The 17966-nt window shown below is 36.2% G+C and overlaps 1 protein-coding gene across 3 annotated transcripts; it reads left to right on the top strand.

The window, feature by feature from the left end:
- Nucleotides 1-12657: 12657 nt before the first annotated feature.
- LOC113303177 (aspartic proteinase-like) lies at nucleotides 12658-17214 on the top strand. 3 transcript variants are annotated; one of them, XM_026552202.1, is made up of 14 exons: nucleotides 12658-12806; nucleotides 13295-13663; nucleotides 13802-13862; nucleotides 14088-14182; nucleotides 14268-14380; nucleotides 14485-14653; nucleotides 14764-14803; nucleotides 14904-14968; nucleotides 15466-15579; nucleotides 15769-15833; nucleotides 15922-16069; nucleotides 16161-16280; nucleotides 16594-16682; nucleotides 16811-17214. In XM_026552202.1, the coding sequence occupies exons 2-14, from the start codon at nucleotides 13301-13303 to the stop codon at nucleotides 16893-16895; spliced, it is 1527 nt and encodes a 508-aa protein (XP_026407987.1). In that variant the 5' UTR covers nucleotides 12658-12806; nucleotides 13295-13300; the 3' UTR covers nucleotides 16896-17214. The 3 variants fall into 3 exon arrangements, with proteins under 3 accessions (XP_026407987.1, XP_026407999.1, XP_026407995.1); XM_026552214.1 differs by lacking the exon at nucleotides 12658-12806 and adding an exon at nucleotides 12846-12926; XM_026552210.1 differs by lacking the exon at nucleotides 12658-12806 and adding an exon at nucleotides 12965-13105.
- The last annotated feature ends 752 nt before the right edge of the window (nucleotides 17215-17966 follow it).

Genomic DNA, 17966 nt, shown 5'->3' with positions numbered 1-17966 from the left:
CACGTTGTGTGGAGACTTGGTTGATCGTCCACCCACTACTTTCCTAACTCCCTCAACTGCTTGCACGACTTGCTCACATTTCTCATCGTGGATGTACACATGTGTCGTAGGCCGCCAGACCAAAACCCTAATAAATATCCCCTCATGTGACATGATTGATGTCTCATGATTGTGGAATCTGCAAGGCATACGTGTATTTAATTAGTCAATTTTTGACTTGATTAGACGATGAATCTTAGTATTGTTGAGTCGAGCAAGATTGACCAATGCTCTATGGTTCATGGATTGAGCATGTCTTATGGGTAGCTTTCCAATATATTCAACGTCAGTGTACAAGTGGCCTAAGAGGGTAATAAGGGAGTGTGAAAGAATAATTAGGAATTTTTTATGGTCAGGGGACCCTGCAACAAAAAAACTTATAACCCTGAAATGGAATAAGACTTGTTCTCCAATAAGTGAAGGTGGTCTTGGTTTGAGAAGACTTGAGATCATTAATAAAGCTCTTTTGATGAAGCTACTGTGGAGAATTCAAAATGGTAATGAAGATTGGTCAAAAAAATTTCAAGCCAAGTACAAAAATAAAAAAAGGGTGAATGGATTACTTATTAAAAGAAGTCATCAATTTGGCCAGGAATAAAGTGGATAATAGGGGAAATGGAGAAAAACACAAGATGGATTGTTGGTGATGGAAGTAATATTTCTGCTTGGAAAGATAAATGGGTGATGGAGAAATCACTGCAAGAATCATACCCTGACAATGCCTATATGCTGCAGTTCCCAGATATGAAAGTGTCGGATTTTTTACTTGATGGTGAATGGATTGTGCCAACTGAGCTCATGGAAATGATTAATATAAGTGATTTACCAGTAGTGAGTGGAAGTGGAGATAAGATAATATGGACTGGAACTATCACAGACCATTTTACAGTTGCTTCAGTAGTGGAAGTCATGAGACATAAATTTCCTCCTTTGCATTGGACAAAAAAGGTATGGCACAAATATATTCATCCTAGTATTTCTAGTAATATTTGGAAACTAGGTAGAAATATTTGTGCAACTGATGATAATATGAAGAAGAGAAAGTTCCATATAGTATCAAGATGCATATTATGCAGAAGAAGGGAGGAAACAAAAGGTCATATGCTTTGGTATTGTAATTACAGTGAGATCATTTGGAGCTGGCTGGGGGGGCATCTTTAACTTTAAAAATCCAAGATCTTTTGAGGATATATTTCAGCTGGCAAAAAACAAGAGTCCAGCTATCAAAGAAATACGATTGTTGTGTGCATTTGTTACTATGAAGGAACTCTGGTTCTTGAGAAATGATTGCACTTATGGAAAAGGGGAAGTTAATATCAATGCCACTAAGAAGAGGATAATGAAAATCATATCTGACTGTGATATAAGAATGAAAGCACATATGTGTAATAGTCAATATGATCTGCAAGTACTCAAAAGTTTTGGATTAATAACCAGAAGGGTGAAGAGCTTGATAATTAAAGAAGTCTACTTCCAATTACCAAGTCAGGGTAAATTATTACTTTGCTGTGATGGTGCATCTATAGGAAATCCAGGTATGGGATTGTTGGGAGAACTCACACAGGTGAATTTGTGGTTGCAATTTCAGGAGGATTAGGCATATCAACAAATTTTTATGCAGAAGTATTTTTCATACTAATTGCAGGAGAATGGGCAGTACAGAACGGATTCCAAGAACTTGTATTCAGAACAGATTCTCAAGCAGTAAAGAATGCCTTCCAGAGTGGGAAATTGCCTTGGTTTGCAATAACAAGATGGGAGAAGATATGTGTTGATGTGTTATCCTGGAGCTTCACTCATAGTTACAGAGAAGTTAACTTCTCAGCTGACAACATGGAAAAAAAGGGTGCTGCTTTTGGTAGAGGAGAAAAAAGAATATAGTAAACCATCATTCTTGGGTTGTTTGGAAAGCCCAGATCAAGTTTATTTTAGGTTTTGTTAAAAGTCATATAATTGGCTTCTTTTTGACTCTTTTTGCTTTTATATTTCTTGAGTTATAATTTTTGAACTCCTTTGGTTATTAATAAAATTTTATTGTTAAGCAAAAAAAGAGCATGTCTTCTGGGAAAGATATATAGTTTTCGATTGAATGTTGATAATTGAATCGACATGATGCATATTGATAGTTGAATCAATATTGTTAGTCTGAGAAAATAATGCTCAATTGAAGAATTAAATATAGATAGCTGAATCAGTATTTCTAGTCTGAGCAAATATTGTTCGTTTGAGCAAATATTGCTTGATTGAAGAATTAAATATTGATAGTTGAATCAATATTTCTATTATGAGCAAATATTGCTCGATTGAAGAATTAAATATTGATAGTTGAATCAATATTTCTAGTCTGAACAAATATTGCTCGATTAGTGAATTATTGGTAGCCCAATAAAATATTAATTAAAATACTGGTAGCTGGACCAAATATTATATCACAATTAATTAAAGTGTTGACTATTGGATCAACATAAAAATAGTGGTGTTTGAACCTGTTCAGAATTATGCTTTGTAGAGCATTTGGTTCAAACCCCTAATTTTGATTAATCGAGGGATGATTTATGAAAATCAACTAATGAGTGAGAGAGGGACCATTTACATGGGATAATGGGATGACCATATAGCATCCTGATGCTCGAATGAGCAAGCACCAAAGTCCTTTGCATACTGGTGAAAGAATGATTAAATGCTGGTTTAATCATTTATTAAAATAGTGCTCGTCTGAGCATTAGGTGATAAAACCTAATTGTGGAGAGAGGAGGGACCGACAAAGGGGTATGGAGCTAGCCCTTGGTGGTCGTGGGACCAACTAATGATCAATTGATCAAATTCCAAGTTGTTTGGAAAGAGTTTGAACCCAATGAGAGCCGTGAAAGATTAATTAGGTCAAAATTATGAAAATATGTGGGACCGGCTTCTTGCAAGCCAAAGGGCCGACCTTGGTCGGTCAAGGTGGCATGCCCGCGTCACCATATTTTCCGTGACTCAATTCTAAGAATTTTGGTATTTTCTGGTGCACGTTCGAGCAATATTTTGGATTTTCAGAAGAGTTTGATCTTGACTGAAACTCTCGATTTTGCTTGAATGAGAAAGTAGCGCTTTTCTCGTGCGACCAATATTTTGAGAATATTAAGATAATGATATTTTAATATTTTCCATGAGGATCCCGGATGGTCGTGTGACCATTTGACTTTTTGTCTTTTTGATAGTTTGAGCAATATTTGAGAAATATGGAAAAATCAGGTTTTTGCTCAAACGAGAGAGTTTCATGAGATGAGAGAAGAAATAATAATAAAATAAGAAATTAGAGAGATTGTGGGAACGGACACGTCTAGGACATGACCGGACGGCCGGTGGACCGGTCCCATGACACTCTTCCTTATTCTATATTATTATTTTGGGATATTTTGACTTTGGGTCACGATTTTTTTTTTAATTAGAGTTTGTGTCACAGGATCGTCGTTGACCATCTTGACAGTTATCTAATTATTTATTTTTTAAAATTAATTTTTAATATATTTAACTCTACTAGCTGTCGTTATCATGTGCCCATTAAAAAACACCCATCGTGTGAGAATTTAATCTCCACCGTTACATTTTTACAAAACCATCGCATCTAACTCACCCCCATCTCCGGTAATGATGAACTCCTCCGATATTAGAGAAGAACTAACATGAATAAATGAAGAAATTTGATGATGTTAGTGAAAAAGCGGGGGTCTAACAACCACACCCAATATTTCGTTCGGAAATCTGAATAAACAAACTCTAATATACTTTCAAGAGAATCAACTAGACAGTCAGACTCAATCAAAGAAAATATATCCAAGAGTTGTATCTCAATTTCTCAAATCAATCTCCAATCAAACAGATAGAAATCTATGAGCCGGATTAATAAAATAAATAACTTGGATGGTACCAAAGACCAATATCCAAACGTCAATCAATTTCAATCAACAACTAAAGGTTAGATTTACCAATTGATTGAACTACGCACAACCTGTGATATTTCATTTATATAAAAATATAATGCGGAAAAGAAATAACATAGACACCAGAAATTTTGTTAAGTAAGAAACCGCAAATGCAGAAAAACCTTGGGACTTAGTCCAGATTTGAACATCACACTGTATTAAGCCGTTACAGTCTATCCTACTACAAGTTAACTTCAGACTGGAATGTCGTTGAGCCCTAACTAATCTCCCACTGTTTAAGGTACAGTCGCGTTCCTTACGCCTCTGAATACCAGCAGGACTCTATGCACTTGATTCCCTTAGCTGACCTCACCCACAACTACGAGTTGCTACGACCTAAAGTGGAAGACTTGATAAAAAAATCTGTCTCACACAAAAAAGTCTATTGAATAGATAAATTTGTCTCCCACAGAAATACCTATGAGTTTTATTTCGTCTTTTGATAAATCAAAGTAAACATGAACCAATTGATACACCAGACTTATATTCCCCAAGAACAGCCTAGTAATATCAATCACCTCACAATAATCTTAAATGTATGGTAGCGGAACAAAATATCGTGGAATCACAAAGAATGAGACGAAGAGCTTTGTGATTACTTTTTATCTTACCTATCGGAGATTAAATCTCGAGCAAATCTTAGAGAAGATAGTACTTGATGAGTGCTAAAAAGTGCATATTTTTATATATTTTTCTTGGCATTTAACTCATCTTTTGTGCATTAATTCTACATTTTATCCCATATTCTGTGTTTTCGTTGTTTTCAAGAATAAATATTTTTATTAATTAATTTTGCATTTTTAGGTTATAAATAAAGTTTGGATGGAATTACGGAGCGAAAAGAGCAGAAAAGTGGTGGAAGCCGAGAGGAATCACGCAAGGAAGCTGCGAAGAATGTTGTGCGCAAGACCAAAAGGAAATGGGCTTAACAAGGAAGAAATTGTTCTTAAAGAAGATATGGGCTTGGCATACCCAAGGACCAAAACCCTTACCCAAATCCATTTCCATTATCCATACCCACTTCTCCTGTAGCCGTCAGATTGGATCCTCAGCTGAATCCAACGGTCGCTTCATCGCCAATACATCAAATTTGCTACAACCGCTTCACACCACAACACCTAACTCCATCTTGGACCGTCAGTTTTGATGTATCCATCATCCAACGGTCGCTCCACATCCATCCCCATTGCGCCTTTGGATTATTCCCTCATCTTTCCATCCAACGCCTTTCCCTCACAAAACATCAAATACTGATGCGTCCGCTAACACCCTAGTATCGAATACCCTATTCCCAAAACAAACAGACCCTTTCCTCTTCCCCATCGGTTCTTTCTTCTTTCCCCAAATTCTCTTTTCCTCTGCAAACCATCTCCTCCTTCCACCCGACCATGGCAGCCTGCAACTGCTGCTCCTCGAGCTTCACTACACCCCTCTCCGCCTCTACCAAAACCCGTACGCACCACAGTTTTCTCTTCCTAGCCTAGTCGTTTCCCCAAACCCACATCTCTCTGACCTAGGTGTGGAGTTGATGAAACAACTCGAGCTAGGGTTGCAGTACATCAATTGGAGCAGGAAGAGCATCAGAGGGACATCAAGAAGCATGGGTCGAAGCCAATTTACACATGGGTATGTCGAATTTGATTTTTCCCAAAAGTTAGGGTTTGCAAATTTTAGGGTTTTGTGAAATTAGGGATTTTGTTGTAAGCTATAAAAGGGAAACGATGTAGTATGTTTAGGGTATGCCTGGATTAGCCAGAGCACAACCCATTAGAGGCCTGGACTAGCCAGTGCTCTCTACTGTCACTTCTCAATCCAAGTTTAATTTTAGTTTCAATTTCAGTTCAAGTTGAGTTCAATATTTTATACAATTTCAATTCCATTGTCATTTAATTTCATTATGCTCTAACTTCATATGCTAGGGGTTAGATGATACTCTTGAATTGTAAGCTAGGATAGTCCATATTCATGTCACTGTTCTTGTAGTGCTGAAACTAAGTAGGAATGATAATTAGCTAGTTGAGTGAATGCACCTGTGATCAGCTGTGCTGCAAGAAGATAGCTGATTCTAGGGGTGTAAGAGTGAGAGTAGCTAAGGATTCAGTCCATTTGAAGGACTGTGCTTAATTGAAGTAGGGAAGTTAGTAAACTTAGTGATCAAATGCACCTGTGATTGAGTGTGCTGTAAGAAGACACTCAATGCTAGGGGTGAACTAGAGAACTTAGGGGATTAACCTTCCACCAATGCGGATTGCTAGATAACTGGTTGAGCAAACAAGCCTGTGATCAGCTGTACTGTGAGAAGACAGTTGATGCTAGGGGTAAGTTAGTAAGATTAGTTAAGTAAATCATCCATAATCTTCCCTGAGATGAAGCAAGAACATGATTTTATTAGGATCTGCCTTAGTTTAGGATCAAGAAGTGGATTCAAAAGCCCTAGCATGTTCCTGTTTACTTACTTTACATTCTACTGTTTTTCAGTTCAGTCACTGCCATCATCTCAAGTGTGTTTTAACACAACCAAGACTCTTTGTTACAACTCAGTTTTAGTGAAACCTTAAGCTTCAACTACACACACCTTGTCCCTGTGGATCAACCCGTATTTGCATTGTTCTACATCTCGACACCGTGCACTTGCGGTTTTAGTTTGTAGGTCTTTTTAGAAACCTACCAGTACTCAATACGATAGAACAAAGTAAGATCAGAACATACAACTACAGACAAAATAGTTGGGTCTGGCTTCAGAATCCCAATGAATCCTTTATGTCGTTAAACTATAATGGTTTTAGGAAAAACCTAGGTTAAATGAGAATCGACTCTAGTCGCAACTAGTATCACACAAGAGGTGTGGGGATTAGGTTCCCCAGTTGTTAGAGTTCTCCTCCCTTATATAGTCTTCAAATCAGGGTTTGCAATCAATGCTACCTTGGTAACTAAGCATTCAATATTCACCGTTAGATGAAAACATGATTAGAGTCAAGCTAATATCTTTCAACCGTTAGATTGACTTAGCTTATTATACACAAATGAACTGTGCCTTCATTTAAATATGGGTAACCGTACCTAAACGTGTACACTTGGTTGGCTCAACAATAGTTAACCAAAGTTAGCCATATAAACACTTTCATATCAACCTTGTTCATCTTTATCACAACTAGTTCAAATCACTCAAATGAAACTAGTTATAGAGTTGTTCAATTATTTATTTTCTCATAGAAGTATACAAGACACAATTGAAGCAAAATCGGTTTTGATTCACTCGAATCGATTCATGAACATTATATCCACGGTTTGCAAAGATTGCATTCCTTATTATATAAATGTATTTGTTCATGAGTATGTAAACATACATAACCGATTTTAGAACTTAATCCACTCAGGTATGCAAATGGGTACGCATACCTAAGTTCCCGGACTTGGTCTTGTTCGCTGAGATGCAAACGGGTACGCATACTTTCGTTCATGACCGAACTCAGTTGAATCAGTACGCATACGGGTATGCATCCTATAGTTCTCGAACTTCAACTGTTGAATCAATACACGTACGGGTATGCATACTAAATTCCCGGACTTGGAATACACATGCAACATTTAGCATACAAGTACGCATACTGTGTTATATCCAATCAAAGGCTAATTGTTCTAAACTCCCATTTCAAACATTGAAACATTCTTGGAAGACGAGAATACCTATCTCGCATAAACTATTAGCTTCAAAGCAATTTTCAAGTGATCGAATGATTAATAAGAAACATTCCGAGTCTACATCTAATGATTGTCTCACACAAATCATGTAAGATGTTACCAGACGATTTTCACATGATCATCTTTTGACTTTCGTCAAGAACAAAACATGAACTTGGTTAAAGCGAAAGCTTACCAACACATATTTTGAGAAATATGTAAGTGAGTTAAACTCAGCTCGAAATATCAAATGTGTATAATGTAAAGTTTATATAGCTATACGATTTTTGTCTCAATAGGAGATAGAATAGAAATATACTTCTGAGTGATAGATGAGTTCAAGTCCTCACATACCTTTTGTTGATGAAGTTCCACAAGATCCCCTTACTAGTTCTTCGTCTTCAATCGATGAATGTCGTGAAGTCTAAAGCTCAACTACACATTCTATCCTAATCCGAGACATAGCTATAAGTAGACTAGAAATCAAGACTTATAGTTTTGGCAACTAAACTTGATAACAAGCTTGAGATAGCAACGCTTGCGAGTTCGACCGAGCAGTGCTCTAAAAATTTCCCTCTTTGTCAATTTTAGTGACAAAACTATCAAAACATATGGATTACAAATAAATTAACTTTGTAGCTTCTCATCCAAATGCTTGATTTCCGTGGTTCTTCAACATTACTCGAAATCTTCGTCACTTCCAAGTACTCCAGTGATTCTGAACGTGTTCAACTCAGCATCATAGTTGTTGAAGATCCGTATCCATAACAATATATAAAAACAAGATGTTTTTGTATTGTTATACAGTGTCATAGTATTATTACACAACATCAAAGTTCAATTGTATCACAACTTTGACAATAATACTATGGTGATATGTATCACTCCCCATAAGTCAATACTTCATCTCACAATGAAAACCACTCCTCCTTACATAATGATCCGTGAACCATATGTATTTGTAGTGTGAACTACACAATAATTCTCCCCCTTTTTGTCAATATAAATTGACAAAGGTACGAAAACTAGTGGGATCATAATGAAATTCTCATAGAGATACTTCATGACTAAAAGAGAACATATCAACTTTGTTTTGATGATTTCACATAGTCGAAACTTAGTGTATTCATCAAGGAGTTTATAAAGATACAAGAAAACTCCTACAATATTCCACAGCCGCACTCCCCACAAAGATTTAGTAATTAAGCATAAGTTCAATTAAGAACTCTCCCCCATAAAATGTCATTCCCGAAAGAACAAAAAGAGCGACCTTACTTTTGCAAGAAAAGAAGGATTTCTTTGGACATTAACAACATGAAACATGAATTTGTATCGAGAAAAATCAATCAAATTAACCACAAAGGAACCTCGATTAAAACACTCATAGAAAAGTTCAGAATCACTTACCTTCTCACATAAGTCATTTCTTTTAGAGTTTGATTGTCTGAATCCTCTTCTTCTTCTTCAAAAGCAATCCGATTGATCCTTTATTCTTGTTTTTGTTGAGCTACTAATTTTGATTTTGAATGCAGATTGGGATTGGGTTTTTTTCGTGGAGGCATGGTTATAGATTCGGGTAATCGACGAAGAATTTTTTGAATCGACGATGAAGAACGGCGGTGTTAACGATGAAGATTTTTTTTTCGAAACCCTAAACTAAGAGTGTGCCGGAATAAATGAAGTGAATGGGGGATATGAATTTGGTTTTTGATTTTAAGTTTTAGATTTTTATTTTGAGGGAAGGGTATTATAGTCTTTTCATAATATTTTTAATTAACTAATAGGGGGTTGGTCGTGAGAGAGTTTGAGAGATTTTAATGTATTTAAATCCCTAGGGATTTAGAGGGAGTGTATGAGAGTCTAGACAATTTGGGGGAGTTTAACCCTAACTCCCCAGAAATCTCTTGTTTTTTGAGAGATTTTGTTCAAGCACAAAAACAACATGAAACTCCCTCAAACTCCCCCAAATTGTAAACTCCCTATGCTTCTAGTGTTTTACGACTAACAGGGAGTTTAAGAGATTCTAATCAAATCTCACACCACTAACAAGGATTTTGAGGTATTTGTAGAAACTCCCTACAAATCTCTCACCACTAACAGAGATTTTAAAAGATTTTGACAAACTCCCCCACGACTAACAGGGGATTTGCCAACTCCCTTGAAATTCATCAAAATCTCCCACGATTAACCCTCTGTAAAGAGTATTTTAGTATTTCCACCTAAAAAACAACCCTTAAAAGACATTATTGGATGGAATAATAATTTATGTCCCCCAATTAATTTAACTATCCCCACTCGCGTGTTCCATATAAATGGTGCATATGATATGGAGACGGGAAATAAGAAAATTAGGAGTGGAAACATGGGAACCCAAAATGAAAGATACTTAAATAAGCTTCCCCATGTAATATTCCAGCAACATCTACACAAATATATAAAATCGTAAATGCTATTCCAAGCACTCTTCACCACACTAATCTCCACTCAAATGCTAGGTGTTGCACAAATAGTGGTCCAATTTATTCAGCCAGGACCCACAGTAGAAAAAAGGATACACCATTCAAAAAATGTAGGGTTTAGATGTTGTGAGCCGTGAGTAGAGTGGTGTTTTGTGCTGTGAATAGCACCACCGATATAAAATGTAGGAATTACCTATAGGTACAATTTTAGTGTTCTTAGTTAGTGGCAGGTCCACCCACTAAAGCCCAGTAACCAGAGGTCCATAATTAAAAGAAAAGAGAAAAATGGACCCAATTTTTTATGCCCAGGTCCTGCACACGTGTGGGATGTATTATGCGCATTTTTAAAATTACCAAAACACCCTTATGTATATAAAAGCGGCGTTACTAAATTTTCATTTCATTTTTCTATTTTCATTTCAACTTCTCAGATCCAAATCGGGAGAGCTGCTAGAAGAGATTTTTTTTCTTGGGTTTTTATCGACGAACGGGAGATTAGTTATTTCGATTTTGTTTGTTTAACCGAGATTTGGTTAGTTTTAATGTTGTCTTATTTTATTTGAAGCTATTTAGATCTTTATTTTTAATGTAATGGAGAAATTCAACTGAGATAAGTATTTGAAGTTATTGTTACCTACAGATGAAGACAATCAACAAAGAATCAATCAAGGTATGTGGTTTATATTTGATTCTTAGGTTGATTTTTCAATTCATCCAAATTTGTGTTTGGAGGTCTTATAGTTAGTTCAGATCTACATAAATAATCATGTTTTATGTACGTTTTGTTACTAGATCTGATATTTTAGCTTCATTTGGTTGTTTTTGATATGCTTTTGAGTTTATTTTTGTGTATTAATCATCGGTACGTATGTGATATACTGGTGGATTTTGATGAAACAAGTTCAGATCTAAATAAAGAATCATGTTTTATGTTTATTTCATTAGTAGATCTGATATTTTTATGGTTTTTGGTTTGTTTTTCAGTTTTCTTTTGTGTATTAACTATCAGTACGTATATGACGTATTGTTTTCTTTTTGTGTTTACTATGAATCTATAGGTTTTCTCTTATTTTTTTTTGGTTTGATCCAGGAGTACATATATGGAATACTTAAATATGTGCTTTGATTCAGTTATATTTTATGGATTCATCACTTCTTCCTGACATGCAATTGAGTTTTTAGTTTATGAATCTGCAGTACGTATATGTCGTACTGATAAAAACTTCTTTTGCTTTTGTTTTATTCATAGTTTCGCAGTTTAGTTTGCTATTGTGTATTAATCATCGGTACGTATATGATATACTAGTGGATTTTGATGAAACAAGTTCAGATTTAAATAAAAAATCATGTTTTATTTTTATTTCATCAGTAGATCTGATATTTTTATGGTTTTTGCTTTGTTTTCAGTTTTGTTTTATGTATCAACTATCAGTACATATATGACGTACTGTTTTCTTTTTGTGTTTACTATGAATCTATAAGGTATCTCTTATTTTTTTTGGTTTGATCCAGGAGTACATATATGGAATACTTAAATATGTGCTTTGATTTGGTTATATTTTATGGATTCATTACTTCTTGACATGCAATTGAGTTTTTAGTTTATGAATCAGCAGTACGTATATGTCGTACTGATAAAAACTTCTTTTTATACTGTTTTATTCATAGTTTTGCCACTTTATTTTGGTTTGATCCATGAGTACGTATGTGAAATACTGAAATAGATGCTAGTTTTGTTGCTATGTTTTAATATTGTTATATTCTGGTCACATTTACAGGTTCAATATGTCCAACGGATACATACTCTATGTGTAAGCAGTGCGGCAGATATATACCCAGATTTGCAAGTAGTATAGCAGATATGTACTCAGATTTGTAAGCAGTTTAGCAGATATGTACTCAAATTTGTAAGCAGTATGGCAGATATGTACTCAAATTTGTAAACAGTGTAGCAGATATGTACTCAAATTTGTGGTCTTTTATATGTTTTAATTAAATTTGGACCTCCAGATAAATAAAATCCCGATTTGGTAGAAGTATTTTATTTCACACGTATTTAAACAATAGGGTATATTAGTCATTTTCATATTTTCAAAGAATTTTGGACCCTAGGATAAGGATAAAATTCGGTTGGACCCTACTATAAATAACCTTATAGGCTTAGGACCAAACAAGAAATTTTCCATATAAAATATCTTGAATTCGTGATAATCTTAAATTAAATAATCTGCTCCTTTCATTATTGTATCTAATCCAGTGATGTAACCAAGAAAAGTTCGGAGATAATGATCCTTGATGAACGGTTACCACGATATGGTCATTCATATCAACGGTTGTAGTTCAGTAAGTCAACGTCGACTATATTCTATACACACTACCGAAAGTCTAAACTTAACCTGTCATCAAAGATATTTAAAATCGATACTCCGTTTTACTTACCACCACGTGATTCACTCTCGTCCCCCAAACTCCAGAATTTGTGTACGTGTTAGTAAATAAACACATCTTACGCTGAAATTTGATACATTGAGTTGTATAATAGCGATATCTCTCTCACAGTAGTAGTGGAGTTATTTTATTATAAATACTTTATCCCTAGTTCATTCATTTGTCAACTTTCTTCTTCATCTTTTGTTTTGGGAATTAGCTTTTCTTTTTGGTAAGTAACCTCGTTTTGTTTGTTTCTCAATTATATGAATTTTTAGTGATAAGTTAGAAGTCCTGTTCACTGATTCATGTGGTTCTAATTTTGCCGATTTTGAGTAGTTAATAGTATTAGGTAAGAATTTAATACACCCAGTTTCTTGTTTGTTGTGTTCAATCTGAAGATATAATTTGTAAGATTAGGTTATTATCTGTTTACAAGGTTTGAGGTTTTATGTTCCAAATCATCTAACTAGGGTTTCAGTTTATCCGATGCTTGTGTGAATTTTAGTACTGTGGGTAGATTTGCTAAAGGTTTGGTTCTTGTATTCAAGAGCTTTCTTTGAGTAATGATGATCAGGAGTAGAAGTCAACTGGTCTAGGGTTTTTATTTTCATTTTTAACTTGTTAGGTTGAAACAAGCATAGAAATGATCGTTCAAAGTTTTTCAAACCGTGATCTACGTGATTTGGGACTAAGTCTTTCTTGAATGTGGATTTGCAGGTAAACATGGGGAAGTCAATGATATTTGTTCTTTTCTTATCTCTGCTTTTGGTTTCTCTGGTTTTAGCCGAATCTGGTGATGGATTATTAAGAATTAAGTTGAAAAAGAGGAATTTGGATTCAAATGATCAACTTGCAGCTCATCTCGAGTCTAGAAATGGGAAATCTTTGGGATCTTCTGTTCGCAAGTACTATTTCCGTGGTGATGTTGGAGATTCGGATGAATTTGATATTGTATCTCTAAAGAATTACATGGATGCTCAATATTTTGGTGAGATTGGTATTGGTAGCCCTCCACAGAAGTTCACCGTGATATTCGACACTGGGAGTTCAAACCTCTGGGTGCCATCCTCAAAGTGCTACTTCTCGGTGAGTTTCTTCGTTTCCAAGGATTTTGTGTGGTTTATGTACACAGGAGGTGTCTTCGTTTATAATAGATTCTTATTATCCTAATAGTATATCGATTGAATAAAAAGAGTTAATGTCATGATCTGCATTTGGTTGTAGATTGCTTGCTTTTTCCATGCAAAGTACAAGTCAATTTGGTCAAGCACCTACAAGAAGAATGGTTTGTCTGCTTCCTGATATTTTTCTCTGTGGCTGTTACATAGTTTAATTTTCTTAGGCATATGAAGCATATAGTTTCCAATGAATGCTTGCACAATGCTTGTTGTTAAAATTGATATGGTTTACCAGTTAAATTGTTTGCTTCCATTATGATGTTTCAAGGGTTAATTATGCTTTAGCCTTGTGAATGTAAACTGATTGATGTCTGGTTCCATCATTAATGCAGGGAAAGCAGCTGCAATCCGTTATGGTACTGGAGCCATATCTGGATACTTTAGCCAAGACAGTGTCAAAGTTGGTGACATTGTTGTCAAGAATCAGGTGAAGTTTGCGGTGCACATTTTCATTTACTCATTTACCAATTTTCTGGGAGATGCATTGAACTCATTGTGGTCTTCTTTTGCAGGATTTTATTGAGGCAACTAGAGAACCCAGTATCACATTTGTAGTGGCTAAGTTTGATGGACTACTTGGACTTGGTTTTCAGGAGATCTCCGTTGGGAATGCCGTACCTGTGTGGTATGCACTTCCACTATCTCTGTCGGTAATAGTTGATTGAAATGGTTGCCTAATTAAGTTTCGGAGTTCCTCTGTTTGAATTAAAAAGATTTAACTATTAACAGGTATAACATGGTCAAACAAGGTCTTGTCAAAGAACCTGTTTTCTCATTTTGGTTGAACCGAAATACAGAGGAGGAAAAAGGGGGTGAAATTGTTTTTGGGGGTTCTGATCCCAAACATTACATTGGGAAGCACACTTATGTCCCTGTGACTCAGAAAGGGTACTGGCAGGTGAGCTCTCTGAATCTGATATTCATTTTGTTACCTAAAATTGACAACATTATCAGATCATTGATCTTCATCCTCAGTTTAACATGGTCCATTCAACTTTTTGATCTCAGTTTAACATGGGTGATGTTCTCGTTGGTGGTAAAACAACTGGTAAAAACATAGAACTTTGAAACTGTCCTTTTGGGGGTTCCTTTTCCATTTCTTGCTGGGCTTGGAGTCTCATGTTGTCATAATGATTTTCATGTTTCAGGATTCTGCTCTGGCGGTTGCAAGGCTATTGCTGACTCAGGGACATCTTTGTTGGCAGGTCCAACAGTAAGTACCCTTGTTTTGGATGTTGAAACAGTTTTGGATGTTGAAACCATGGCCAAGTATGATTAGCATTTTCTGACCTTAGATATCTTAGATGTTCTAGTTCATATAAAGACCATATGAGAGGAAACTCAAATATCTATATTTTGTTATCAGCTTTATCATTTTCCAATCAGTTTTTTAACCTATTTAGTTCATGCTGAAGATCGCATGAGAAGAAACCTGAATATTTATATCTAATAATCAGCTTTATGATTTTCCAATCAGATTTCTATGCCTAGTTGGTTCTCCGATGAGATTAGGAATTTACAATGTTGACAGATATGGGCCGATACTAGCTAAACTACCAATATGTTGCCTAACGTTTTGGAGGGTTTCAAATTTCTTGTGTACTTTCTCCTTCCCAATATGATATTCTTGCCTGTGGAGCTGTAACACTCATCCTAGATTATTTTGATTAATGTTTTGAGTTCTGATTGCTTGTTGGTTTCTTCTTTTAGACGATTATTACGGAAATCAATCATGCCATTGGAGCAACTGGAATTGTTAGCCAGGAGTGCAAATCAGTAGTTGCTGAATATGGTGAAATGATAATCGCATTGCTAGCATCAGAGGTACAACGTGGTCATGACCTGCATTTCCTATATATGCATGTCATGCCGTAATTCCTCCCGCGTAACGAGTCTTGGCATGTTATAGCTCTACTACTAATGCTTCTACCACATTAGAATTCACAATAGCCCCTCGGTAGGATTTTAGATTGTGTGCTTCGCTGAATTATCTTTTTCTACTGTGCTTTACAGACAAGCCCCAAGAAAGTCTGCTCCCAGATTGGTTTATGTACCTTCGATGGTACTCGAGGTGTTAGGTAATAATCATTCCGTGCCCCATTTGCTTGGAAAATCCTTCTGATATCTAGGATCATGTATTTAATTTGTTCATTTGTGCATGTGCAGTATTGGCATCGAGAGTGTAGTAAATAAGAAGAGTCTCGAGAAATCCTCTGATGCTATGTGCACAGCTTGTGAGATGGCAGTTGTGTGGATGCAAAACCAGCTTAGGAATAATGAAACACAGGAGCGTGTATTGGACTACGCCAATCAGGTAAAATGTCATCAAAATTCTGTACAGCTCTTTGTGCTGTCCTTCTGGCTGCATTATATTTTTGCTCATCTTCCTGTTGTTAATTGTGCAGCTTTGTGAAAGACTTCCTAGCCCAATGGGAGAATCAGCTGTTGCTTGTGATGGTCTTGCTTCCATGCCCAATGTCACTTTTACTGTTGCTGGCAAACAATTTGAGCTTAGCGCACATGAGGTTTGTTGTTCATCCCATGTATTAATCTAAACGTAGTTGCTCATCGTTGGCTTTAACTTATAACTCAAAGCAGTCTTCCATTTTACTTAGGGTTAGATGGAATCATTTAACCTATGGGAATAGCCCAGTTGGCCGGGGGTCAATCTCTGGTACCGGTTGGTCACTAGTTCAAGTTCCATGTTGGCCTTTCCCAAAAAAAGGAATTTCGGTCACTAGTTCGAGTCCCACTCCGGCATTTTCATTGTTCACTCCAGTGACAACAATTTTCTCTTAGTGACTTACTTCTGTTTCTTGCTTTTGGTGATCAAAACAGTACGTTCTCAAGGTCGGAGAGGGAGCAGCAGCTCAGTGCATTAGTGGATTTACAGCTTTCGATATACCTGCTCCACGTGGCCCACTCTGGTATTGTTCCCTCCTTTACTTGATCTCAATTATCCTTTCATAATGCCAGAAAATATTATCCTAGAATCTCTACTGGAGCTTATTCTTTGATTCTTATTTAAATGGGGTGGGATTCTTATTCTTTGCAGGATCTTGGGAGATATTTTCATGGGTAAATACCACACAGTGTTTGACTACGGCAACATGAGGATTGGATTTGCCGAAGCAGCGTGATCAACTTTATTGAGTGAGTTCTGTCTCTATAGGCAGTAAGCGTTTCACGTATCCTCGTATATATATCCCCGTTCGTCTTCCTTTCCTCGGTGTTTTTTGGAGAAGATTGTCATCAGGGTTTAAAAATTGTCGCTGCTCGACTGTTAGGAGTATTGTCTCTGACATGAATTTACACACTTTGGGGCATGTAAATATTTTCAACAATAGTTTGATGCTTTTATCTTTTAGAACCATGCACTCTTCAGTCTTCTCAACATGTGTACTGCGTTTGTTTATATAGAATAAAATAAAAGACGAGCAATATAATTAGTGAGACAAACAGTTCCATAGCTGTGAAAGATGACTGTTTTCAAGATGGTCTTTGCAGAGGGGGCTAACAACCAATATCCGGGAACCTTGTGCAGGCGATTTGTTCCGCTGATGATAGCTTTTATCTATTCCAACTCCTTAGTACCACCATCTAGCACGAGTAACGTTCCTATCCCTAGCACGAATTATCTGCAAGGTGCACAAGATGGTCACTGTTTTGCTAATGGTTAGTTGATGAAATTTGTTGTAAGCTAATTTTATATCCTAGAACCTCAAATGCGAATGCGTACGTCATCCCATGGTGGTGAATTAGAACGAATTTTGTAGAGCATTTTGTCCTGTTTGGAAAAGGGTACGGGGCCATCCAAACCAATGGCCGACGCCGTGTTTTTTCTCTAATCCATATCAAAACAACTTGATACCTTTATAACAATGACACTGCTTAACTGTGTGCAAGTATTTTTATTGGTGCTCTCTATGCTAAGTACACCACAAGTAGCTATTTATGTGCTCGGTTCTAGTGGAGAAAGTCAGCAGGTGACACCATATTTAGAGCAAGTCTTATGCTTATATTTCCCAATCCATCTTCCAAGGTTTAACTGCATTGGCTCTAATCCGCCTACTATTTTTTATGTACCTGTATATGGTACCATCCTGTTCATGCCTACGAAACTATGTTATTTTTATCTGACAAATTTTATCAGAAAAATTTACAGCACAACATTTGCTAGATCTGTGGACTGTGGAGTCCTCAATAAAGGA

The sequence above is a fragment of the Papaver somniferum genome, chromosome 1, assembly GCF_003573695.1.
Source record: "Papaver somniferum cultivar HN1 chromosome 1, ASM357369v1, whole genome shotgun sequence".
Taxonomy (NCBI): domain Eukaryota; kingdom Viridiplantae; phylum Streptophyta; class Magnoliopsida; order Ranunculales; family Papaveraceae; genus Papaver; species Papaver somniferum.
Note: the sequence above shows the minus strand (reverse complement) of the source record. Positions and strands in the feature narration are given on the sequence as shown.

Excerpts from the sequence above, each read along its gene's own strand:
- LOC113303177 (XM_026552202.1), top strand. The coding sequence starts at position 13,301 with ATGGGGAAGTCAATGATATTTGTTCTTTTCTTATCTCTGCTTTTGGTT. Across the intron at positions 14,381-14,484 it reads GGGAATGCCGTACCTGTGTG|GTATAACATGGTCAAACAAG; the intron begins GTATGCACTTCC and ends AACTATTAACAG. Across the intron at positions 15,834-15,921 it reads GATGGTACTCGAGGTGTTAG|TATTGGCATCGAGAGTGTAG; the intron begins GTAATAATCATT and ends GTGCATGTGCAG.